This window comes from Sceloporus undulatus, chromosome 6, assembly GCF_019175285.1.
Source record: "Sceloporus undulatus isolate JIND9_A2432 ecotype Alabama chromosome 6, SceUnd_v1.1, whole genome shotgun sequence".
Classification (NCBI taxonomy): domain Eukaryota; kingdom Metazoa; phylum Chordata; class Lepidosauria; order Squamata; family Phrynosomatidae; genus Sceloporus; species Sceloporus undulatus.
The window spans coordinates 32,960,862-32,987,957 of record NC_056527.1 but is presented as its reverse complement, the minus strand read 5'-3'; the positions used below and the strand labels follow the sequence as shown (position 1 = coordinate 32,987,957).

Here is a 27,096-nt window from a genome sequence, read left to right as displayed (position 1 = left end):
GAATGTACATCAGCGTCATTTATTCATTCTTCTGACAGTGAGATTGTCTTGCAAAGTACAGCCATAAGAAGCACCATTAAAAAAAACTTTTCAATACATTTATAGAAGTATTTTATGTTTTGTAATCTGTATCATCCAAAATATCAAACTGTCTTTTGGGTTTTGTAGCTTCGTCCATTAGTTCCTGTAGCTGTCCAATTTGTTCATCTCGAAGGGCATTCAGTTTCTCCTCTGAAAGGTCAGACCCAAAGCAAGGTCGACCAGTTGAACCCCTTACATGTTGGCTAGTTTGCTGCCACAAGATTGCTGCATAGTTCTAGGAAGAAGAAAGAGAAAGACTTCACTGAATAACTTATTATTTGACTTCTGATTTGAAAAGTTAATGTTTGAGGGACCGCAGAAGCTTTTTTCCACACCATCCATTTAACCACAATGCCTACAATTAGTGTGATGACTCCTCTTTAACTGCCATGGCATGATGGGAACAGTACAGTAGACCCTTACCATATGCAGGCGATCCATACTGAATCCCCCCTCCCCAGCATAAAGGGAAAAACACGTATGCTCAAACCCCGTTTAAAACAATGGGTGCGTGCTCCTGTGCGTGGTGGGGTGTGAGTGCAGTTGGCATGTGTGCAGTGTGAGCACATGTCATTGTTTTAAACAGGGCTTGCCTTCCACATAAGGTTAAAGCTACATATGGCACGGGCGCACTGTGGAGGAGACCAATAGCAAGCAATAGTAAATACATTTCTATACTGCTTATCAGTGCACTTATGCACTCCCTAAGAGCTTTACAATGTGTAAGCCAATAGCCTCCAACAAGCTGGGTACTCATTTTAGCGACCAATGGAAGGATGCAAGGCTGAGTGAACCTTGGAGTCCCTGGGATCGAACTCACAACCTTGTCGCTGTGAATGGCTGCAATACCAGAATTTAATCACTGTGCCATGAGGGCATCAGGCCAAGGTGGGAATAGGCTAATTATAATATAATATTTTATATTGATATTACACTGAATGTAATGATATCATCATGCCAGCTATAATATGAATATGTTTTGCATTAATTTCTGCTTGTTGCTAAAATAGTTATAAATCCGTTTATAGTTTAATTTTTAAAGGTAAAATCTGCTGGTTTTCACAGGCAGTTTATCCAATACTCTTTCACCACCAAGTAATGAAACTTACATACATGTAAGTGTACTGTACAGAAATATAAGTGATTTCTAAGAGATAATAAGTAGTTTAGTGCTGCTAAATCCCAACACAATAGACTGCTTCTGTCTAAAGAGCCAGCAATTTCAAAACATTTGTTAAGAATATACCTTACATAATTGTAGACGCATCTGGTGCCTTGCTTTTAAAACATCTGTATGTTTAAGAATGTAGTGTCTGATACTTTTATTACGTTTCTCCTTTTCTACCATCTTGATTTTCTTTTAAGTGCAACAATGAGAGCTGAAGCATTTATTTAAGCAAAATTATGGCTCAGAAATCTTGAAAAGCATCATTGTCCTTCACTTTACCACTGTTTTGAAAATCTATACAAAAGTATCTGAATGTTAGCAACCAGTTTTACTTGCTATAAGTTTGTTTTCGCTTTCACGATGGCTGTAACTTCACAGTAACCTGCACCACACAACTAATTTCAAGGAATATTTAAAAGTATGAAATGCAACATCTAACTAGATCAAATTATAGTATCAATTAGGAAAACTAATTTGAAGTGGCAGTTATTTTGCATTTAATTTTGAACTCATGTACTGATTCACCAGCAGTAATTTATCAACAGGTTATTTCAATCTGTCTTTGCTGGAAATGAACCTGTTAAACATTAGAAGATGGTTTCTTTGCCCCATTTACACAGAATGTGATGATCTTCAATAACTATTTCTCTTGGTTTTCAGAGAATGTATTTCCCCTGATTTACACTAAATCTGTTTTGCTTGATTTAAAATAATCTCATCAGTGAATATAACTGAGCTCTTCAGTGAATTTCACTTAACTGTCACTGAATTTATTTCTCCTAATTTAAAACAAGCTTTTCACATAATATGTTCCTCTTGGTTTTCAGTTATTTTATTTCCTTGACTTTCACTGAATTTATATCTCTTCATTTAAAATAATCAATGCTCAGTCTAATCATTTATCATTGTTCCTATTTTTCTTTCTGGAACAAGCTGCCATAAGACTTAGATGGCAGTGTATCAGCACTTTGTGGGATCTGGGATCTACCATTTTCCATCATACCCCAAAGGCACCAGTGAAGTGTTACATCAGAACACTGGGGAAATTAACATTAAGATTCATATATCCAGCCACCTGACCTACAGCAGGGCAACATGTGGTCTTCTCCAAGCCTACAACCTCCAACCCCCTTACTACCCTAGTGAGGAAATAAATTTTTACCCAAACTTTGGTTTTCCAGTATTGGGGACCTCTAGGAACGGTGGGTGGCAAGCCTCAAAAGCCACCCTACCTTAAAGCAAAACCAAAAATAGATGTTTGGTCACTTGTACTTTTGATTCCCCTTCCTTCCAGATTTCCCTACGCTCAATGGCCTGGTATCATTTCCAGCTTCACCAAGGTTGCCCATCCCTGTGTAAATCATCTGAGGCAAGGGTCAAATAGTGGGATCTTCTAGGGTTCTGTCAGCTGCCCTAGGATGCCATGCACGTTTTGAGGCCCTTCCACACCACACAATTATGGTGCTGTGATTCCATTTTAACCATGGTTCACAGTTTTAGGGCAGGGTATTTGGTGATTTGCATGTTGGACTACGACTCTGCGAGACCAGGGGTGGGATCTTTGCTCCTTACTGGAACCTACTGGGTGACCTTGGGCAAGTTACACCATCTCAGTCCTCTATGGCAAGCCTCCTCTGAATAAATCTTGCCAAGAAAACCCCAAGAGAAGTTCAACATAAGTGAGACTTGACTTGAAAAATATATCAACAACATTTTAGAATTCTCAGCCAGAGAGTTTTACTGCCTCGCAAAGTACAAACTTTAGGATTCCAAAAGATACAGCCACTGCAGTTAAAGTGGAACCATAGTGCTATAATTCTGTATTGTGTGAAAGGGGCCTAGGTCTTCACTGCCACAGCCAGCTGCTGTCCTCTATATGGTTCAAAGTGCTGTCTCTAATGTACAGTGGCAGCAAAACAAGAAGCAGTACTAGCACACACAAAAAAGTCCTGCGCTCTTTATGCAACTGCTGTAGCTGGCTGAAGAAATCAGTATGGGTGTTTCACACCACTCTATCCTGACACAGATAAATGTGCAAACAAGGCACAAGGGGCTAAAGAACCAAGAGGGCTGGGGCAGAAATACACTGCAAAATTCATAAATCATTTCAACAGCAGGCTCTACTAATTAACTGGCCAACAAATCAGAATATAGAATACATTACAGAAAATGCATGCAGGATACAAATCAGAGTATTCCTATCCTTTTCTAACACAAGCTAAATTCCTCTAATCATCGTCATCATCAGAGTTCAAAATAAGCATTAAAATTTGAGGCCAGCCAGTGACAGAAATGCAGCCATCTATTCTTAATTTGACTCTTTCAGACAAAATATCTTTCACTTTATCTTCTCCTCCGTAACATCCCAATTGGGAATCTGAAAAAATCTGTATGTCCTAAACAGAGAAAGAAGGTGGACTGAATCCAGAAAAGCCTCCAAAGAGAGTAATGATGAAGAAAATGACGGCTTGAACTCAGCCTAAGATTCGGGTATCAGTTATTGTCTTTAACTAGGTCTATCTAGTTCAACATAATTGGTGGAACCTGTTTCACGTGGAGTGCTGAATTCAATTCAGAACATCTCAGGGGCCACATCCCAGTGGTGAGCATGGCCAAAGGCAAAAAGGACCCAATGTATTTTAGCTGAGCCAGTAACTCAGCTTTTTAAAAATCAGAAAACACCACACAGAACTACTGGATGATGGCATCACAGAGGCCTTCCATGGAAGATGGGCCAACTGGAACCAAATAAAGACAACATCTTTCTCTAGAGCCTGAGATTCCCTATGAGGAACGACTTAGGGAGCTGGGGATGTTTAGCCTGGAGAAAAGAAGGTTAAGAGGTGATATGATCGCCCTGTTTAAATATTTGAAGGGATGTCATATTGAAGAGGGAGCAAGCTTGTTTTCTGCTGCTCCAGAGAACAGGACCCGGAACAATGGATGCAAGCTGCAGGAAAAGAGATTCCACCTGAACATTAGGAGGAACTTCCTGACAGTTAGGGCTGTTCGACAATGGAATGCACTCCCTCGGAGGGTGATAGAGTCTCCTTCCTTGGAGGTCTTTAAACAGAGGCTGGATGGCCATCTGTCAGGGATGCTTTGATTTGGATTTCCTGCATGGCAGAAGGGGGGTTGGACTGGATGGCCCTAGTGGTCTCTTCCAATTCTATGATTCTATGATTCTATGATTCCCTCTTCTGATCTACACTTACTGCTGGTGATGGCTTTCCAGCATTCCAGATAGGAGTCCTATCTGAAGATGCCAGGTACTGAACATGGAACTTCTTATATGCAAAACATGCATTTGGCTCAGCTTTTCCCAACATGGCTTCTTTCACAACTCCCAATGATTGTACTCATACGAGATGTGGATCAGGCTTCCTGCTTTGAAGCACTAAGATGCCAAAGTCAATGACAAAAATCTTGTCTTCAGTTTTTGCTCTTCTCTAAACTAGCACTTTCAAACACTTGTCTATTGTACTTCATGACTAGAGAAGACCAGAACAGCATGTATGTAAGGAAGGATTTTCAAAGAAACCAAAACAGGAATAAAAAAAGAAAGCAATCAATTGAGGGTGGGGGGACCCCTTTAAAAAATTCCACTGAAGGAAAAGACCTGTGCAGTTCAAAGACATTTGGGCCTTTGGAAAGCATCCCTTCTCCACTCTAGTTATTTCAAAGTATTTCACATGCTATACCAAACAACCCACTGATGCTATGTTTATTTTTCAAGATTCTAAACATGTTAGGTGGAAAAACCAAAGTGTTCATCCAAAGAAATAAGCACATATTTAAGCAGTTTAGCTTATGGTTGTAAACTGCTTAGACACTGTTAGTTCAGTATGAAGTGGTATATAAATGAAGCTGTTTGTTTTGTTTTTGTTTGTTTGCCAAATCAAAAAATCTACAACCAAATTTAGGAATTAAAATGAGGAAAGGAGAACAGTCTTCAGAAATCCTGGACCTACTGAAATTAGGTTTGCCTACTGTCCCTCACCTAAATTTAGTCTATACATTCAGGGGAAACACTGATCTATTGACTGAATTCTAATGGTAACCCAAGTCAGGGTAGGACCATTAAATCAATGCCATTTGTCTCAATATGGAACAACTGAAATTTCCATGTGAACCCAAGAACAGTGCTGTAAAATGCAATAAAGCTGGCACTGTATGGCTCTTTCCTCAAAAGGTGACAACAGAGAAACTCCAGTCACCAGCCACATAACCTTTGGAGGTAGAGTATTAAAGAACAAGGCCTCTGAATCTCTCATTCATGTAATGCAACTTACAGACATATGTTTTCACTCCATGGGGGCTAAAACACAGAGCCATTTGTCTTCTGCTGTGAGCAGGGCTATATAGTTGGAATCAGTGTCATACAGTCAAGAAGAAATTTTGGATAGATTCAGAAAGAATGTAACAACTCCCAACTTCAGCATCAAAATAAAACTTATAATATTAAATGCATAGTTTGTTGCATAGTCCCTTTCATAGAAATTTAGGAAAGTTCCAAAATTTTAATCAAATATATTTTAAGCTCTATCTACCTTAAGGAATCTGATGATTAAGTAGCCTGATAGTGATGATGAAATGCTTTGTGCTACCATTTCAACAGAGTAAATTTGTTATTACTAATTAATATTTGTTGCTGTTGATGTTGTTGTTGTGTACCTTCATGTCGTTTCTGACTTATTGTGACTCTAAGGAGAACCTATTATAGGATTCATCACAGTCATTTTGTGACTCACCCAAGAGTCCCCAATGGGTTTCCATTGCCAAACATGGAATCGAAGCCTGGTCCACAGTTGGAGTTCAACACTCAAACCACTACACCACACTGTCTCTCACTAATTACTATACATTTGTCATTTATGAAGGAGTAAGAATTAAGATTTGGTGTACTGACTCTACAGCCCTGGTGCACAGAAAACAAGAAAACAGGGCTTTCCCTGTTAATGAAAAGTTATGCTGTAATAACAGTTGAAATGCACACAAGTGACAGGAGAGTCTCGACGTTGTGTGATAAGGAACAACCACAGATGCTATTATTCATAAGCAATTGTGCTGTACACCCTTCATGTGATAAAGTCCTTGGAAAGGTAGCTTTTTTGTACTATAACTTCCAGAATACACCAGCCAGCATGGCTGTCAGCTCCGAAAAAAACGAACCCTCAGGAGAATGAACCTAGGAGCAAAAATAACTGCCATAGGAATCAGAAACATATCAATTGCAACATGTTTTAAAGTGTACAAAGAAAATGTTGTTTCTAAGTCAATATTGTTGGCAGCCCACCTGTGAGATCTAAACTCCAGACAACACTTTCAAGTCATATATTCCATTCATTTATTTGACATTGTAGTTGGTGTGTTTTCTTCAGGAAACAAACTGTTATTTCCACAAGGATTCAGTTTTGATACACATTTATTGTCATAAAGATTCATTGCAGAGAAAGCCCAAATAGATGAGAAACAATCCCAGCATAGGGCATTTAATCAAAGTGCAAACACTGACATCTTATTTTTATGAAAAAAATATAACCCTGTGAGTACTGAAAGACAGTGTGTCCTGTTTGTTACCACAACAGGTACAACCAGGAAATTGATCTGAAATATTTTCCTCCACTTCTGAGTATATCTAACTGGTAACTAGTGATCTGAAAAAAATAATATGTTCAATTGCATTTACTAATCCTACACGTAAGTCATAAAGTAGTGACGCAAAACACCATCTGTCCATGCACACAATGGACAACTGTGGCCCTCCAGATTTTTTTGGACTACATATCACATTGGCCTTAGCCAGCATAGGGATTGTGAGTGTGACCCTCCAGAAATGTTTGGTAGGTCACAGGTTTCCTATGGAGGTCCTTTAGTTCAGCAAAAGAAACTACGGTGGGTTACACACCGCCATTTAGTACGTAATGAATACGTACTAGGGTTAGGAAGGGGCGGTGCTTCCACACACCCCTAACCCTAGTACGTATTCTGTACGTACAATATGGCGGCAGCCGTTCCACACGGCGGCCGCCATATTTACGTATCGGACGCTGTGCATCCGCAAGTGTTGCGGCGTCTATGACATCGCGAGTCCGCCCCTGGCGCCTCACGACGTCATAGAGGCGCCGCTTAAAGAAGCTCCATTTTGGAGCTTCTTTTTCGGTCCGTGCGGGAGCCGCGCGGTGTGGCTGCTGCGGCTCCCGCATGGAGCAAGCGGCGGCGGCGGCAGACCGCCTCAAAGCAGCGGTTTATAACCCACCTACAACAGCACCAGTGATTGTCTCCACTGAAAGTTACTTAGATGGATTAAGCACCCATACCTGTAAAAAGGAGAAACCAGGAACCCTTTTGCAATGCACAGTTATAGCACTATGATTCCACTTTACCTGCCATGGCTGCATACGATAGAATTCTGACATTTGCATTTTAGAGGGTGGTATTTAGAATTCTCAGCCAGAAAGTTCTAGTGCCTCAGCAAACTACAAATCCTAGGATTCCACTGGATGTTGCCATGGCAGTTAAAATAGAACCATAGCCCTATAATTAATTACACAGTGTCAAAGAGCCTAAATACACTGAAAAGCCAAAGCTTTTTCTACCAGCTGGGCAAATGGGGTTTTGCTGCCTGAGTCAGAGCAGAAAATGGTGGCCCATGAACCACCCCAAATCCCAAGGAATAGAGCTCAAAGCCAGCTAAAGTATTTTGCTGTATGGGGATAAGGAATTCCCAAAACACATTTCCCTACATGTAGCCATACACATACAACAAGAATAGATCAATAATTAACCACCTCCTGAAATTTCTTGGCCCCCTAAATGACGCTTGAGGCAGCCACCATACTCCACCTATTGGTTGGGCTAGCTCTGTTGACCACCAATTTCTTTACTGTGAAAAGTTTCATTTACTCCACTTTTGTATGTTAGGTCAAGTGTAAATTCCCAAAAACAGAAACAGTAATATGGGTAACAACAAACATGCCCAGCATCAGGTTTGAGGAGGCTGTTGGCAAAGGGTATCTCCGGTGTGTCTTCTCCTACCATGGTGGTCCCTCTGGGCTTCTATATAAGCAGGCACACAGATCACCTGGTCACAATCTGGTCACACTGTGGTGTTATGGACTGTATAAATTTCTACATTTGCATTCACCTTGGGTCCAGACTATCTAAAAGACCACGTATATGGCAAGGGATTCAGGAAAGGCCCTTCTATCAGACCTGCCACAATCCAAAGCATATCTAGTAGAGGTGGAAGGACTTTCTCTGTAGCTGCTGCCAGGTTATGGAAATCCCACACAAGGCACATTAGGCTGGGTCCTCCCTGTTGTTTTTCTATTTACAGGCACAGACTTCTTTTACTTTTCATTCAGGCCTGTTTTTGGCAACTGAATGGAAGCTCAAGAAGGGACTTATTTATTATTCCTTATGCACTACATTTTCCTTAGTAATTTTTTTTTAAAAAACTTGTGCTTTAAAATATTTTAATCTGTTTAAACATGAAATTTGTTTTGTATGTCATCCCTCCATATTTGCGGCTTTGATATTTGCAGCTTTGATTATTCACGGATTTCATTAATATGTTCTCTCTGTCTAGCTCCTCCAGTGCAACTCTGTGGTCAACTTTAACTAAAAGTTGCACTGAAAGACCATTTGTAGCTACTCCAGTGCCATTCTATGGTCAGTGTATGTTGGACATTGACCACAGAGTTGCACTGGAGGACCTAGAGATTCCTAGAGAGGTGTCCTCTCAGGTAAAAACAGTGTTTTGGTTATTTGCGGATTTTCCATATTCACGGGGGTCTTGTTCCCCTAACCCTAGCAAATATGGAGGGATAACTGTACTTTTTATTTAGTTTGCACATTTTTATTCAACATTACTATGAGCCACCTTGATTAACCGCCATTTGTGAGAGAAAGGTGGAATACCAATCCAATATTGTAGTTATATAAATAAATACTGTACATAGTAAAATGGTGTCTCTTATATAAAATGGCAAAATCAAAGTTTGGTTTTGGGGATTATTTTTTTAATTGGAATATTTTCAAGCCATGGATGATTCGCTCAGTGGATAAAGAATCCATGGATACACAGGGCCAACTGTATTTTCTAAATTTGCATATCTGTATCTAAGTGCACATATCATGGTTTTATGCTAATGGTCATTCCTTTGTCCTCTACTGAGTGATGCATTTCTAAGTGATGCATTCCAAACTTTTAGGGGAGCAATGTATAAGTGTCATCCTCATGGCCACATTTGGTCGGGTTTAGACTTATGCATCACCAATGAGGAGGCACTGATTTGCATATTCCGAGTTAGATATATAGACTTTATTTATTTATTTATCTAACTATTGGGTTGGTATCCCACCTTTCTTGTACTTTGTAAAAAGTACAACTGAAACACAAAAGAAATTTAATGGGACTTGGAGCATTCCAGGATTTTGGTATCCACAGGGGATCCTGGAACTAAACCCCAGCAGATAACAAGGGCCCACTGTAGAGATATGTATCCATCTTCTGTCCAGGTGTTCCCCAGTGATAGTTAACTTCAAGACTCCTGCTCTTCCTTCTTATGATTCTTTATCTTTAAAATGGACTTGGACTGGCCACTCATTCCAACAGAGGATATCTACACGTTACAGGCAGTCTTCTGACAGCCCTTCTAAGAATGTCCTATATTCTATAAAGTAGGCCAGGCCATGCAAACAGCACAGAGGTTGCATGATGCTAAAAGTAGCTTCCCTCTGAAAATACTACAATCCTATATGTATTTATCTACCAGAAACACCCCCTGCTGAGAATTAAGATGTCTTTCCAAAGGCATTACACTATGCCTTCTGAATTCTGAATATTTCTTTCAAACATACAGGGGGGGAAACATTAGCCCTCATAATGATGAACTGGAGAAGTGTTCAAAGAGATAAAATGTTACGTAAATAGTTTTTTGTGGGGTTTTGGGGCTATGTGGCCATGTTCTGTGTATTGTTCTGAGGAGGCCATCAACAACAGAACAATACACAGATTAACATAGGAATCACTCCTCCTCACCCCTAGGGCCACACAATACACACACACACACTCTCTCTCTCTCTCTCTTTTCCAGGTTAGCATTCTCTGAAGATGCCAACCACAGATGCTGGCAAAACGTCAGGAAGAAACTCTTATAAAACATGGCCACATAGCCTGAAAAACCCACAAAAAACTATGGATGCTGGCCATGGAAGCCCTCAATTTCACATTGTTATGTAAATATTAGTTCGCATATATACAGAATGACATTTGCCATCTTTGGATTTCAGTACAAAGCTGTAGGCTACACCCCAGCCCACCTCATGTGCATGGGAAGGAAAACCTACAAAATCGTTTTAAACCCTTCACAGAAGTAAAACAATATACCAGTCTTGCTTCCCTAAAAGCTATGTTGCTCTGGTAGCCACAAATAAAGCAGGGCTTTGTCATTTTTTAATGAATACAATTTCTTAGAAATAAAACTGAAATCTCAACTTCTTTCTTTCCTACCTGTGCTGCCATAGCAACATTTTTGCTTCATAAAATAATGTGTTCTTTACCCTTTGTGGCCCTGAATTAAGTAAAGTTAAATATGGCAAGAAATGCTAATGCATTTTGATTTACACAGATGTGTGAACGTTTTGCATATCACCTGTAGCTTGCTTCTTATGCCAGTGGTTAAATCTAAGATGTCTTTTACTCGTTAGTTATCTCCTTCTTCCTCCTTTTGAAATTTTTACAGCCTGCTCCACAGCCCAGTCCTTTTCAAAACGAAGCTAAGACATAACTTCTCGGAAAGAGGAAGAAACAAATAGGATCATGGAAATGGGATTCTTGGGGGAGCTGGAAACAATTTCCTTCTCTACTAGAATGTAGAGAGGGACATGACATGAAGAAGATGGAAGTAAGAAAGGAGTCTAAGGCATGGTACAGACCGCCCAAATGCACTGTACTCCCGGCAATACTAGGGTTAGGGACTGAGCAGCAACCGCATGGCCCCTAACCCTAGCATGGTGTGGCGCCATAACAATGCCAGCATCCCATGTACACGGGCGCCGCCATTGTGACATAAGTGTCATGTGGCGTCCGCATGGTACCGCACGTTGCTTATGTTGCAAGTGCACCATTAATGCACTCGTGACGTCCACCCTGTGGTGCAAAAAGAACCCGGTTTTTCTGGGTTCTTTTTACTCCGGAGGGAACCACACAGTTTGGCGGCTGCGGCTTCCCTCCAGAGGGAATTTGGTCGCCGGCAGGCCGCACCTTTGGAATGTTCTGTACCGCATCTTAGTTTGGGTTGGGTTAAAATGTCTTCTCAGAAAATATTTTTTGAACATTTGAAGAATATTTTGTCAAATTCTTGTTAAACTAAAGAATTTTAATTGCCATAAAAAGAGCAAAGAATCTGTATAGCTGGGAGAACCTTCAGTCCAATCACATCTGGAGGGACTCACGTCCTGCAAACATTGGGCTATATGTATCAATAGTTTGAATAAGGCTCAAACCATCTCCTACTTACCTGAGTACTCAGTACTTGCTGAACTCAGTGGCGCTTACCTTCTAGCAGACACGTATAGGTTTACATTTTAGTGTAAATCAGCCTCATAAACTCTTACAGATTAAATGGACTATTAGACAGATTCCACATGTCCTATTTTCCTATAATCCTGCCACATATTAGCTCACTTTCCATAGAGCTCGCTGTCACTGAGTAGATGTGAATGGTGGTAGACTGGAATATAATGTGACTAAAGTGAAATTTTACAGTTCAGATCCAAAATACACCATTGTTATATGTAGCTGTCATTGATGAAGATTGAGAAAATTTCAGGCACTCTATAGAAGACCTGAATTCTGTTGAAAACTGAAATTGACTCACCATTCCTGATCACACCCACCCCCCTTTTTATTCTATGAAATAGTCAAGAGTTATTTCTCTCTGTAATAGCTAGACTGCCCTGTTCAAAGATCTCCTTTTGCTAAGGTAATGGCTCTTAGGGCTACTGCTGTAATAGGCAGGAAACTGCCTGACAGTAGAGAAGAAAGTTCAGAGAAGGCACTTATTAAAGCTTTTAGACCTGTGCTCAGACTCCACAGAGAACACTCCCTAATCTGAAGATGGCTACATAAAAGTGACAGCTCTTGAGAACTTGATAGCATGAGGCAGGAAGAGAATAGATGCGGGCATCTGACAAAATAGCATACCAAATCAGCAGCTCAACTCTTATTGCATAAGGTGGCCAGTTGTGCCACTGCTATAGCAAATCTAATTCGACTATAATGGTTGCCTTTGAATCAAAAGTCCCTTTGTCCATAAGCCCTTGCGTATTAGTCAAAATCTAGTCTACCAGCTAAAATGTTCTCATAAACATGTCAGGAATGAATGATTTCAGAAATATTCTTCTCCTAATACTAATGCAAAGAAGTCTTTGGATCTTATTCACCAGTATTTTAATATTATCCACATCGCAATTCCCAAGCCTTCAAGATAATGAAAAATAACGATTGAAAGGACATACTATATATTGGCTAGGTAATTTCTTTTCTTCTAAAGCAGCTCTCACCAACCAGGTATCCTCCAGATGTGTTGGACTACAACTTCCATTATGCCCAGACAGTCAGGAGTGTACCTTTAAAGTCAGCGTCTGTACAATTTCTGCATTCATTTCATATTACTCCTTTCATTTAAGCCAGTGGTGGTTTTGTTCTCTTTTGTTTAATTTTTCTTCTTCAACATTATACAAAGAACATCTGTACAAAGGACATCTGTACTGTCGCATGATGCCTACCCTAGAAAATACTATTGAGTTCTATCTTCTTTATCTAAAGGACAGGCTTTTTCTTTCATGAAAGGAAAATGAAAAAAAATCGTGTTTCAAAAATCCACATGTTTTTGAAGTACGAAGAAAATTCTACTAGTTACAATTTTTCATATTATGTATCTTATTAAATATATACAGACCTTTTCCCAACTTTATTTGAAGATTACTTTATGGAAGTGCTTTAATACTTTTTTGAATTTTTAAAAAATAGAACACTAATTAACCAGCATTATATTTAGCACTAACATGAAACAGAACCCTCAATTTGCATTTGCATTATTTCTTTTCAGAGTCACCAGAGATCACATTTGTTGAAAGTGTAACATACAATATGCTTTTTTTTTTAAAAAAAAAACGTAAATCTATAACTACCTATTTAGAGTTTAGCAAGCCTTTTTACATATTTCCTTTTTAGTATCCCTTTCTAGTTATTGTCCTCAAAGTAATTAGCCTTGAAATGAAGGTGGAAAGTGGCTCTGATTTGCACAGATATGTGTCCATTACACGTAATTCCCACATTTTTTTTCCAATCAGCCCTTAATAGGTAGTACCTCAAGAACATCTCCATTGTAAAGCCAGTAGGAATTTGGCTGCTGTAAACAAAAGGCCTATTAATTCACAGTGTGTATAATTGGAATATTCTCTTTCTCTGTTTAAATAACTGATGGTAATGGAAGTACCTTTTTAAAAAATAGCAAAAAATTAACTACACAGAATTACAATTTATACACCTCCACCCCACTCCCCTTGAGCTTCTGTTCTAGGAAGTGAGTGTTGCATAGGGAGGGATATCCCCTGCAACCTAGCACAAATCAAACTGAGAAACTTGAATCTTGGCTCACAAACTAGAGGTTTTCCTCTCCTATGCCAGAGATGTTGTTGTTGCTGTTGTAGTGTGCCTTCAAGTCATTTTCAATTTATGCTGACCCTATGGTGAACCTATCATGGGGATTTCTTGGAAAGATTGGGTCACAGGAGGCTTGCCATTGCCTTCCCCTCAGGCTGAGAGCACGTTACTTGCCCAAGGTCACCCAGTGGGTTTCATGGTTGAGCAAGGAGTTGAACCCTGGTCTCCAGAGTCACAGTCCAACACCCAAACCACTATACTATGCTTCACATTTCCGCTATTCCAAAACCATCTTCTTAGGCCAGAGAACTGTACAGCCCTTCTAGATATTGTTCGACTGCAATTCCAGCAATCCTAGCCAGCATTAGGAGGACCATATAATCCCACTCTTATCTAGGCCAAAATTTACAAGAAAGCTGTCATTAAGAACTAATAAGATCTAACACGGGGAAAGTGAAAACACACTTTTGATGTATATTATGGCCATGCTCACTGGAAAATAACCATCATGACATTCCACATCTACTGCCTGAGGCATCTGCCACACTCTGCTCTACAGTAGGACCAAAGTTGGAGCTTTGGTCCTACTGTAGAGCTCTCTCAGGTCTTCAGGAGCAGCCTACAATCTTGAACAACTTGTGGAAGGTGACCATGGCACTTACCAACATAGTCACAGGAGACCTGTGCATTGCTGTAGATCCAGGGTTGGCAACTGTATGGGAATCAGAGGCTCATTTTCTCCCACAGACCCCTCCATAGACCATGACACCCCCATCTAAATACACCTGCCTAAATACTCCTGCTTTTTGCTGCAGTCTCTCTCAAAATGGCATCAATAAGTGGTATCATGTTACTTCCTGTTGGCATTTTGAGACAGACTGTGGAGGAAAATGGAGTATGGGGCTTCGAGGTGCTTGTGGGGATAGAGTGGGAATATTCTTGCATGCTTTCATGCATTTGGGGCATTTTCTGTGTGGTCTGGAGTCAAAATGTGCAATACAATCACAACCTTTTTTTAAAGCTGAGATTTGAGAGTTTGGGAGACTAGTATAGGGCTTTGGGCAACACAAAAGTGAGATCCAAGGACCACACTTTGCCCACTCCTAGGTCCTAAGAAACCACCTCCATAAGTCTGGTAAGACTATGTAAATTGAAAGTGACATCTGAATACATGTTCATTTTGATGCATTTCTTATTCTCTTTTGATTCCACGCATAAACAACAACACAAGCTTGAGCCACAGTCAATTTAAATCAAATAAGGCATTTCCTTCCATAAAGTGAAATAACATAAGCCTGGCTCAGAATCAATCTAAACAAAAAAAAAAAAGGAGTCCAGCAATATAGAATAGTTTGGAACATTGTTTTAATAATGACAACATTAGATCAAGTGTTTGGGTGTGTGTGTGTGTGTGTGTGTGTGTGTGTGTGTGTGAAGGCAGTAAATATCATCCCAAGAAAAAGGAGTCAAACATTAATATTTTACACTCTCATCAACATGGCATTGACAAGTGATAAGCAGGGATGTGACTGAATTTCCCACCACCATGATGAAATCACAATGGGATTTTTCCTGATGCCTTAAAAGAGTGGTGCAATTGGGCCAAAATCCAGAAGCTCACAGTGGATGCCCACCCCCACCCCAGGTATGGGATATGAAGCTGCCTTTATTATGAATCCAAATGAGGTCACTGACAGCTGATGACATCCATGTCTGTAAGGTGGTAAACCCACTGCAGTCTGAACTACAAAAGAGCCATCCAAGGTGTAAATCCTATTCCCAAAGTAGTTTCATGTAACAGGAAACTACATGTAAAGTCTTTTAAAGTCTGGACTAGAACATGGAGTGGATTCATTGCTCCATTGACAGGAAAGCCATCAACTTCCACTGACCCCATTGTATGCATGACCCTCCTCTTCTAGGACAGCTAGAAGGGAGAAAATGTGAAACATTCCCATCCATTTTTCAACTAAATACAGTTTGGTATTTCATCTTAACTGTGAACCATAATTAGTTTTAATCACTGTTTAAACAAACAATTTGAATGAACATGCAGAGATCTTGTAGCACCTTTGAGGCTAACTGAAAGAAAGAAGTTGGCTGCCAACTCTCTCTACATACTGATTCTACAGACTAACATGGCTACATCTTTGAATTCTACCAATCTGAATGAAAAAACCTTGGTCTGAAATTGGTTTGTTTGGACAAATTATGTATCGTTTGTCTTGGAACCTGAACTTCAACAAGTTGTTTTCTCTGTTTTTCAGTTTTATTAAATTGAAACTCAGAAATCCTCAGCCAATATGGGTTCTGGCCATGCTGGCCGGAGGATTCTGGCAGATGTAATCGAAAAGTGTGACTTTTCTAAGCTCTGGGTATCCCAATTTAATCAGAAGTTTGGTCAACTGAAATGAGAAGCTAATTTCCTCGTTGTTGTACCAGAAAAGAGGGCTGGGTGGGGGACACATGAGTCTATAATTCATGGATCAATTAGCTGTCATTAAATATTTATCCAGTTGTGATGAAGATAAATCACGAACCCGAGAATATAGGTTTCCTCTAAGAATAGTTTGGGAAAGACCAACCTACTACAGCATATATATCAGAACCTTTGAAAATGTTGCATACAGGGAGGAGGGAGGGGGAGGGAGAAAGGTAGGAATGAAATTTAATTTCCATTCCTACTTGTACATCAAAGGCAAGAGGCAGAGAAGAACCAGCTTTATTTGCTGGACCTGATCCCCTTTCCCGCTGCCATTCCCTTCTACTTTTGTGTCATGCCTTTTTAGACTGTAAGCCTAAAGGCAGGGAACTGTCAAATAAACAATGTGTAAGCTGCTCTGAGAGCCTTTGTAGCTGAAGAGCAGGGTATAAATAGTCTAAATAAATAAATAAAATGTCTAGGCTTGAGGCCAGGCTATGTGAACAACCGTATTTCCCTTTCTGAGCTCATTGAAGTCTACAATCTTCTAAAGAGGACCTTCTCTCTCTCCCACCACCATCACAGGCTTGTTTGATGGAAACAAGGGAGAAAGCATTCTTAGTGGCTGCTCTCAAACTTTGGAAGTCCCTCCCTAGAGGGGCCAGGGTGGCTCCAATCTTGTTTTCCTTCTGTCATTAAGTTAAAATATTTTGTGCTGTCAGGCTTTTAGAAACCAACTGGAATGAGCTTTTAATGTTGTGTGGTCCTTTATATGCACATTTTATTGAAGTTTTTGTACAGTTTTCAATCTGCATTGTTTTTAAATATGCTGTTAGCTGTCTTCAGTCTCATTATTGGGGGGAAAAGGTGGGATATAGATAAGAAAAGGAAAAAGAAGAAGCTGCCACTACCTGCCAATCCCTGGCACATAGGAAAATAATAATTGCTACTCCCCACATCAGAAGATGTGAAGCACTTATCTAGGCGAATCCTCCCTATGCTTTCTCTGTCCCTGCATCTGTGAAAGTATTGTCACAATGGCACCATAAAGCATCTGGCAATGCCTGACTTTCCTCTCTGAGCAGCATGAATGAAGCCCTGTACCACAGGATCCTAATGACAAGCCAGTGCAGCTGTTGTCATGACCTCCCTTGACCACATCTATACAAGCACAAGCACCCATCAGCCTGGTGTGGATATTTGGTGCCACCATGTGGGAAGCTTCAGAAACTGCAAGTTGATCTAAACAGACAACAGAAGTGTAACATGACCATGAAATTCCTATTTTATTTTGCTTCTCCAATGAACAGAGCCAACATGTGGTAACTAAGGCTACTAAATTAGCTGGTGGTATCTCTGCCATGCTGTACTGTGCCCACTTGCCTACTGCTCTGGACGTAGGATTTCAGCATGGTGCAGTTTGTGTCCTACATTTGAAGGCCTCTAGATGATTTGAGTTCCTTTCTTCAATTACTTTGCCCTTTAAAGTATCCACTGACCCTAACCTCATGTAGCCCAGAGATTATTGGCATACAATTCTCAATAGGCAGCCCGAGGCAACACAACCAATGGGATGCATAATTTCAGCACCTGATTTATGATAATTACTGGATAAGAAAGATTATATTTTCTTCATCTTGGGGACTCAAGATTAAGCACAGTGACACAGTGGTGTCACCAGAGTTGGTGTCATCCCTGTGTGGTAACTCATGCTGTCACTCCCACAGGCTGCCTGCCACACACTCCAGCCACCCCCTCTGCCAGCCGAGCTGCCTCTGCCATTGTGAAATGTGGGGTGGAGAAGCTCCTTGCAGTCTGGATCTGGCATGGCTGTTCACCCAAAGGGGTGTGTGGAGCTGCTGCCTCCCAACAGCCCTTTCCATCTGAGTCTTGCATGGCTGATTGTCCAGCAGCCATGCAGGACCCCCACTAGTGGCCACTGATGGGGGGGACAGTGCCTCTACCACTGAAAGCCTGTTCCAGCAGCCATGCTACTGGGTGGCAGCAGCATGCCAGCCCCACCAGTGATTGCAGCCAATGGATGGCAGAGGTGCCCTGGCAGGCAGAGAGGGGGTAGCTTGGGATGGACAGGAGTGACTGCATCAACAGATGTTCACCTCCCCAAGGTGTCACATAGTGCAATCCGTATCTCCTGCACCCCCTTGTGATGACCCTGAAGTGACGCATTTCAGACCACTGGCCAAGCAGTTGTGGCTTCAGCCACATTGGAGAAGACTCAGAGCACAGTCATATTTTACATACATTGTTGACCAGGTTCAGTCCATAGCATCTCCAGCTGAAGCAAGGGTGAGCAATGGTGGCTATCCAAATGCTTCTGGACTGCATTTCCCATAATCCCTCACCATAGAATATGCTGGCTGGAGCTGATGGAAGTTGTAGGCAGAAAACAACATTTGGAAGGCCTCATTTTGCCCAGCTTCTTCCAGATTATGGATATATTCAGTTTGAATAAAAGAAAAAAAAAGGTGATAACAATAGTCCTACTTCTATATCTGAAAGACTGTCATGGGGAGAATGAAGCAAGCTTGTTTTCTGTTGCTCCAGAGATAGGAACATGAACGATAGGTTCAAATGATAGGAAAAGAGATTTTGCTTAATCATCAGGAAGAAGTTCTTGACCATAAGAACTGTTTGACAGTGGAATAGACTTCCTCAAAGGATGGTGTGCTCTGGATGGCCATCCCTCATAAGTGCTTTAGTTGTCTATTCCTGTATAGCAGGAGGTTGGACTATATTGCCCCTGTGGGCCCTTTCAACTCAATGATTTTCAATGAATAGACAAGAGTGCTTATTCCTTACAACATGAAAGCCTATATAAGATAACAGACTTACTAAACGGATTACGTATTATCACCAAAATCCTATGCATATCCCAGTATTAAGTCCCACTGAATACAACTGAACTTACTTTCAAGGAAACAAAGATATTTTCAACAATATTAAAAAATCTCTTTTGTGTTGCTTCTCAAAGTGTGTGAAATTCATTCAGCAAATATCAAAGAATGAAATACTATGTTCAAGCATTATTATTAGGTTCTACAGAATGCACAGTTATTATTACAGAGTGGTTTTTTACAGGTTGGATTAAATTGCTCAGCTACATTAATTTAGTAATGCTCAGAGGTAATAACCGTGATCAAGCCATTCATACCAACTGCCTCTTCTTGAAGTACCAATTATTTTAATTAAAAAAGTAAACATTTATTATATTGGAAAGAAGCACGTGTTAATAATTGATATAGCTGATTGGGTCTACCTCAAGAGCAGTACTTTTTCATAAACAAAGCATGCTTTGTTTATACACCTCACTTCAGCATGAACACCTCCCTGTGGTTTTCAAGATAAGAAGCATTAATCTGAGAGCAATATATAAAAATAAGCAAGCAAGCAAAGTAAGCCACCCTGCTTTTTATTACTTCCAGGATCTAAGATTTATGCAAAGAGTGTCTCTATTCATCTTATTCATGAACATTTACAGTATTGCAAAAGCAAAAGGGTTGAAAAGGAATGAAACTCCAGTTGGTTCTCTACTGTAATATTCTTTCAAGCTCTCTATGCATGCACATATAGACCACCAGGCAGTTTCAGTGTGAGAACCTCCAGATGTGTTTTACTACATTTCTCATCATCCACAGTCAGAACAACCAGTCCAGTGTGATGGGGCTACAGTCTGGCCCATCTAGAAAGGCACTAAGTTGGAAAAAATGTTCCAGGCCAGAGGTGGGCAACTGTGGGTGAGGGGCCTCAATAGCCCTGCAGAAGACCTTCGAGGGACAATTTCTCCCCCTTGTAGCACCTAGACAACTGAATAATAATAATAATAATAATAATAATAATAATAATAATTTTGCTCCCAATGGCCTTCTAAGTAACGCTGGGGCATTTTCACAATGATTTGGAGGGGGGGGGGGCTTTCTGGCCAGGTTTAGGGCCAGGAAAGGTCTTTTTTTTTTTTTAACAAGAGGAAGTTCATGGAAGTCACTTCCATTACTTTTACTTTTTATTCCAAAAATGGTCTCTCTTGAGTCTAAACTGTTGGGGAGGGGGGAGCAAAACATGGTAGAAATGCCCCCTATACCCCCGGGAGGATCTTGGGGCTAAAAATGAAATATTTTGTTGTTGTTGTTGTTGTTGTTGTTGTTATTTTAAAAATTACCCCTGGGGGTCCAGAAGGCCTCCAAATGTTGGAGAAATGCCCTCCGTACCCTCTAGAGGACTTTTTGGAGCAATGTCTCAGGTTTTTTTGGTTCAGGGATTATTATTTTTTTCCATTTCTGTAAAAATAATTGATCCCTGTGGGTCCCTGTGGGCCACAAACATGTCACTGAAGGCCAGATGCACCCTGTGGGCTGAATTATGTCCACTATGTTTGAGACAATGCGGTAGGGAGTCTTTCACCCTCCTAATGGTTTGCGTTGCAATTTCCACAATCCCTTTACTACTGGCCACTCAGGCTGGGGCTTCTGGAAGCTGAAGCCCAAAAGATCTAGAAAGTCAAAAAAATTTCCTGCCCTGATCAAGACAAACAGCCTAAGGTGAACACAAACCCTACATGTGGATGGAAATAATATTTAGAAGACACCATGGAGGGGAGCCTAATGTAACTGTTTTCAAACCTTTCCATTCTATTATTTCTCCTTTGGTTTAAAAACTAGTATATGTGCATTGTATTTTATGTAATTTCATCTACAAGGATCGGAATTGTACAGCCCACCAGAAATTGTGGGATTTCAACACCCAGCATTTCTAACCATTGGCTAATCTGCCTAGGGCTGCTGGGAGTTGCAGGCTGACATCTGGAGGGCTGCATGGCTGCCACAATGCCCACATACTCAAGCAAGGGATGAAGGAACCTGTGGTCTTCCAAATGTTGTTGGACTCCACATAAGACCCAGTCAAGATGGACAGTTTTTAGGGGTGATGGGATCTGTAGTCCAAAAATAAACAGAAGTCAGGATCCTTCCTCTCCCCCAATCCCCTTTTTGCTTATATTGATAAGAAATGATTCTGCAACAGCATCAAAGGTTTCCAAAACGTCCTGCTCAGCTAGGGAAACCACACTCTTTCAGCCTTAAAAGGCATCAGTGGCAAACCCCCAACTATAAATCTTTCATAGTGTTGTCTTAGAGTTGCTCTAAGTCAGAAATGACTTGAAAGCACACAAAAACTGCAATCACAGGTTTCTTGCCACAGCCATGCCTGCATAGACAATTTTCCAGGGCAGCCTAAGTGAGCTGTACCTCTGACATCAGGCAGGTGGATCTGTTAAATTCTTTTTTGCATTAACTCAGCAATTTGAGGCTGGGAAAAGATATGAAGTCTGAGAATAGACTGGGGAAATAAATTGTTCTCTGTTACTAACTGCACAGTTACAGTTTGTGGTGGGAGAGACAGATGGGTCAAGTTTGACCACTTTATTTTCTTTGTTTGCTTCTGCACTATATAACCCTTGGGGGGTCCATCTTCCATCTGCCTCACCCAGGAGGTGTATCCCATCCCAAGGACCCCAAAAATAGCCAACTGGGGTAGATTGGGTAGAATTAGTTTTTAGGCATCTTATTCTACCATCATCTATGAGGGGATGCTGGAACCCTTCAGTGAAAAGGCTGGAATGCTTGTCTACTGTACACTGTCTGATGCATCATTTACCACCAGTAAGATTTATTTTATAGCAGTATTATGTGTCAGTCTTTGGCACCAAACAAAACCAAGGGGAGGCCCGGAACTATGCCTAGTTCTTGAACACAACAGCACTCTTCCCACAATACCTGTCCGAATATAGGGCGGGGGAAAGCAACACTTTGCATCCTTCTTCAGACAGCAAGACAGCTAGGCCCACTACTGATAATTGCTATTCCAACAAATAATGTCAGTCCATCCACAATGCACTTCAAAACTAGAATTCTGGAAAGATGAGAATATAGATCCACTTCAACCATATTGGCCCCAAATGACCCAAAATCAAAGCAAGGGAACTGGAAGTTAATCAGTGTTAGAAGATACTTGCCTCCCATTCCTGCAGGAACCTCTGAGCCTCTTCAGGATTGACTGATTTGTGTCTTCGGAATTCATCTTTCACATACTGATCTCCCAAAGCCTTCAGCTCCAGTGGCAAAGCCCTGTGCAACTGCAGGATCTTCTTGTACAGACTCCTCACCCGGGATATATGATGGCTTACAATGCCTGGCATAACCCACAAGAAATGCCACTGGGCTAAGCAAGACTATATAGAGAATTGTGAAATGCTTCTCTGACAAAGCTAGCACCAAGAAAACAATCTGAAAAAAAAAGAAAGTTGGATGGGATAAGTAGCAGTAGTAAGTCAATTTGGCTCAACGTTATCATTGGAGTGCTCTCAAATAGCAGATCCAGTCTCTGAAAGACAACAGGAGACAGATCAGCAGAAGAAAAATTTGCAGTAGATGGGCTGGGATTTTTTATTCCCAGTTGATAAATGGGAATAATCAGATTGGAAATGTTCGTTTTTCAATTTTCTTTGAAACTAAAACTGTCAGAATCTCAGTCAGCATGATCACTGCTGTTTAAAAAACAAGTATTCCGATTTCCAGTACTAACAACCGTAATGCTCCATCCATCCATCCACCCATCCATCCCCAAACTTGGCTGCAGAAACAGAACTGCAAACACTGTCTAGCTCTGGAAAATAAAGTCAAGGCTGAGCATGTCCTCAGTACCCCCACCAAGTTCCTTAATCCTAAGCCAGAGGTGAGAATCATGCAACCTCCCCAGATGTTGTTAGACTGCAATTCCAGCAGCCCTAGCCAATGTTGAGGAATGCTTAGCATAGCAATATAATGACATCTGAAGATCTCTGTTCTCAGCCTGGCCCTTGAACCACCATTTTGCAGCTCACTCTGATATCTCTTTTTGTTTTGTTGTCTTCTGACACCTTTTTCTGCCTTCCCAGACATTTTAAACTTCTTTTAATCACTATGACATTTAGGTATCTTTCACTTCGGGAGTAGGCAGCTTTAGCTCTTAATTTATATTTCTTTTTGTTATACAGTTGCCCCTCTGTTTTTGCGGGGGATCTGTTCTGGACCCACCCACCTCCACAAAAATGAAAAATTGCCAATATTCAAGATGCATTGGTTTGAACAGTGGTGCACACCCATGGGCACGGGCCCCATTTTCCCCCTTCCATTTGCTGCCCGCACATTATGGGGCTAATAAACATACAGTCCTCCAAATGATGTTGGACTGCAACTCTCAGCATTCCTCACTAATGGATATTCTGACAAAGGGTACTAGGATCTGCAGTCCAAGGTCCAGAGGACCATATGATTTTCACATTTGCTTCAGAGAGACTGGCTGTGTTGGCAACTTGAGGTCATCCCTGTCCATCAAGACAAATGAAGGAGTATACACTTGTCCCTCCACATTCACTGGGGTTAGGGGCACAGGATCTTCGTGAATGTGGAAAGTCTGCAAATAACAAAAACACTATGTTTTTACCTGAAAGAACGCCTCTCTAGGAACCTCTAGATCCTCCAGTGCACCTCTGTGGTCAAGATATTGCCAGATATTGACCATAGAACTGCGCTGGAAGAGTTACAAATGCCTAGTGTGATGTTAGGTTAAAGTTGACCATAGAGTTGCACTGGAGGACCTAGAGATTCCTAGAGAGAACATATTAATAAAATCCGTGAATAATCAAATAGCAAAAGTCAAAGCCGCAAGTGTGGAAGGACGAGTGTAATGACATCAGAAGCATTATCTGAAAGCTCAGCCTAATGGTGGTTTGAAAAGTAATTACGGAATTTCTTGAACTAATTACTAAAAAGTATGTCTTCCAATGTTTAGTGAGGTTTATTCCTAGATCAGAGTGCACAGCATCCCTCAATATGCAACCAAAATGTCATTGCAATATAACCTATGAAGAGGATCAATCCCACCACTAGGCAAGGATAGGGAACACATAGTTCTTTAGATGTGTTGGACTGTAACTCCTATTAGTCCAAGACAGCATGTCCAGCTATGAGGGATCATGGACATTATAGTTCAACAAATAGGCTGCACATTTCCCATCCCTGTATAAACATATTGAAGAAGTTGTTTAAGGCAATAATTTTGTGTTACTTGAGTGAAACGTAATTTACCATATTACCACCACCTGCAGAAGCTGCAAAACTTACTTTATACAATACAGCTTCAAGTGCCCATGTTGGCAAAGATATTCTGGAAGCTGTACTCTACAAAGTAACTTTTCCAAGCTGTGACTATTAATACCAATCAGGTAGTTAAGATGCTTGTTGAATTTTCTGCCTACAATACAAAAATAGCTTCTTTTGCCTTGAGTACTGTGTAAGGTTTCATATAGTCTTCTGCCTCAGGCAGCAAAATGTCTTCAGATTGTTAACTTTGACTGATCTCATAGCATTGGCTGTATAGGGCCTGGTACTGTATTTACAAATAGGGATAAGATGGAAACTTGTATCCAGAGTGAACTGCTGACTCGATCTAATGAAACACTCCTCCATACAAACTACGTTTTTTAATCCTCACATACAAAGAATGTCAGGAAGAAGCCTGACTTTTTCACATCCTATTTTTCTACATGCAGAGTAATAATAATTCTGTTTTCAAATCATGCAACAGTCTGAAACCATACAGCCCAGGCACACATGTATCAATATTACATTACCTTGATTTTTGTCATTTTCTATAAGGGGTGTCATTTTACTGTGCCATTCTGTTTAATGGGACTTGAGCATCCGTGGATTTTGGTATCCTGGAACCAAATCCCAGCTGATACCAAGGGCCAACTGTATATTTATATAGTTTTAGTTATTAAAATATATGTATTATTAATATTTGTATAGTTATTAAAATATTTGTAGGGTGCTACATCTCAGGAGAGGACACAGACAAGAAATCAATTTTAAATCAGAGTACATTGTTATACTGCATCAAAAGTAACACAGGCCAGGAGCACTAGCTCCCAAAAGCTTTGATGAAGAGCTAAGTTTTAATTTGACACCAAAACGAGGCCAGAATATGCAGCAATAAGGCTGTGAAGGGGAACATGTTCCACAACATGAGTGCCATAGCAGAGTAAGCCCCAGTTTATAAGAGTAATAGCAGTTTCATACCACCTTAAATGTCAGCACTCCATCCTATGGAATCCTGGGATTTGCAATCCTCTGAAAAACTCAGCATTGACTACTTTTAGTACTGTACAAGGGGTAATACACTGGATATGCTTTATTCTGTTGTTGTGTCCCTTCAATTCGTTTCCGATTTATGGTGACCGTAAGGCAAACCTATCATGGGATTTTCATGGCAGGTTTCTTCAGAGGTTTTCCATTGCCTTACCCCGAGGCTGAGAGCATGTGACTTGTAGGTAGGTTTACATGGCCGGGCTGGGATTCGAACCCTGGTCTCCAGAGTCATAGTCCAGCACTAAAACCACAACACCACACTGGTTCGTCACTTTTTACACTTTATTTAAGGACAGTTAATTTAGGACAACTCTGGAGATTAAACGCCTCACAGAACTACAATTCCCAGGACTCCAGAGCATTGAGCCAGGACAGTTAAAGCGGTGTCAAACCGGATTGCTTCAGAGGAAGGCGACTGGGGAAAGGGGGAAGCTGGGACCATCTTGGAGGGGCTTCTTTGGAGCAATGGAAGAAGCAGAAGCAGAAGAAGAGGCAATTACCGGCGGCAGGAGAGAAAAGCAGGCCAAAGAAGCAGCCACAGGCAGCCGGCGCTTGGAGGTGGTGCTTGGCCTCTCTCTCTCTCTCCCCCGCCCCTCCCAGGCCAAGCCAGGGGCGGACAAAATGGCCGCCGCCCTCCCAGTCTTCAGGCGCCCCTGAGGCAGTCAGAGCCTGAATCCTCGCTGCAGAAATAATCCTCCTTAACTGCCATGGCTCACTGCTACTGAATTCTAGGAACTGTCCTTCGTTCCAGTGCAGTGTGTGGCCCCCAGACTGTGCCCTTTAAAGAGATTTATTATTTGGACTTCATCTCCCAGAAGCCTCAGCCACGTCGGCCAATAGCCTGGGATTCTGGGAGATGAAGTCCAAAAGCCCTTAAAGAGCACAGTTTGGGGAACCACAGCTGACTAATGTTACTCATATAAACCATAATCCCCATATACCAGTAGTCCCCTGTAAGTGATTTTGGACTTCAGCTCCCAGAAGCCTCAGCCATGTTGGCCAATAATGTGGGATTCTGGGGGCTGAAGTCCTAAAAGCCCTTATTGAGCACAATTTGGGGAAAGCACTGTTCTAGAAAATGAGAGCAGTGCCATGTTTTGGCTCAGCTTTAAGAGATTTTGGGCTTCAGTTCCCAGAGGCCTGCCTTAGTCATGTTGGCCAATGGTCTGGGATTCTGGGAGCTGAAGTCCAAAAGCCCTTATTGAGCAGTTTGGTAACCACTGAGCTAGAAAAATGAGAGCAGTGCCATGTTCTAGTCCCTAAACTGTGCCTTTTCAGGGATTTTGGACTTCAGCTCCCACTGTTTCTAATGCCACAACCAACTTCCAGTTTGGTTTGTGTTTTAATATATTATGTTTTAATTTATAACAGTGTTAATACTTAAAATGGTTTAATTGGTGCTTTTTTAGAAATTTTATATTTATATATTTTAATATTTATTTTGTATTTTTTAAATTGTTTTTTAGTTGTTTGCTGCCTTGAGTTCCTTTATTGGGAGAAAGGCGGGATATAAGAAAATAATAATAATAATAATACCCAGAATTTC

At 40.9% G+C, this 27,096-nt stretch overlaps 1 protein-coding gene across 1 annotated transcript; it reads right to left on the bottom strand.

Annotated features, from left to right (window-relative positions):
- On the bottom strand, positions 1-26,215 carry SDHAF3 (succinate dehydrogenase complex assembly factor 3). Its single transcript, XM_042477682.1, has 3 exons — positions 26,051-26,215; positions 22,376-22,646; positions 1-316 (listed from the first exon to the last, which is right to left on the bottom strand). The coding sequence occupies exons 2-3, from the start codon at positions 22,556-22,558 to the stop codon at positions 113-115; spliced, it is 387 nt and encodes a 128-aa protein (XP_042333616.1). The 5' UTR covers positions 22,559-22,646; positions 26,051-26,215; the 3' UTR covers positions 1-112.
- Between the last annotated feature and the right edge of the window lie 881 nt (positions 26,216-27,096).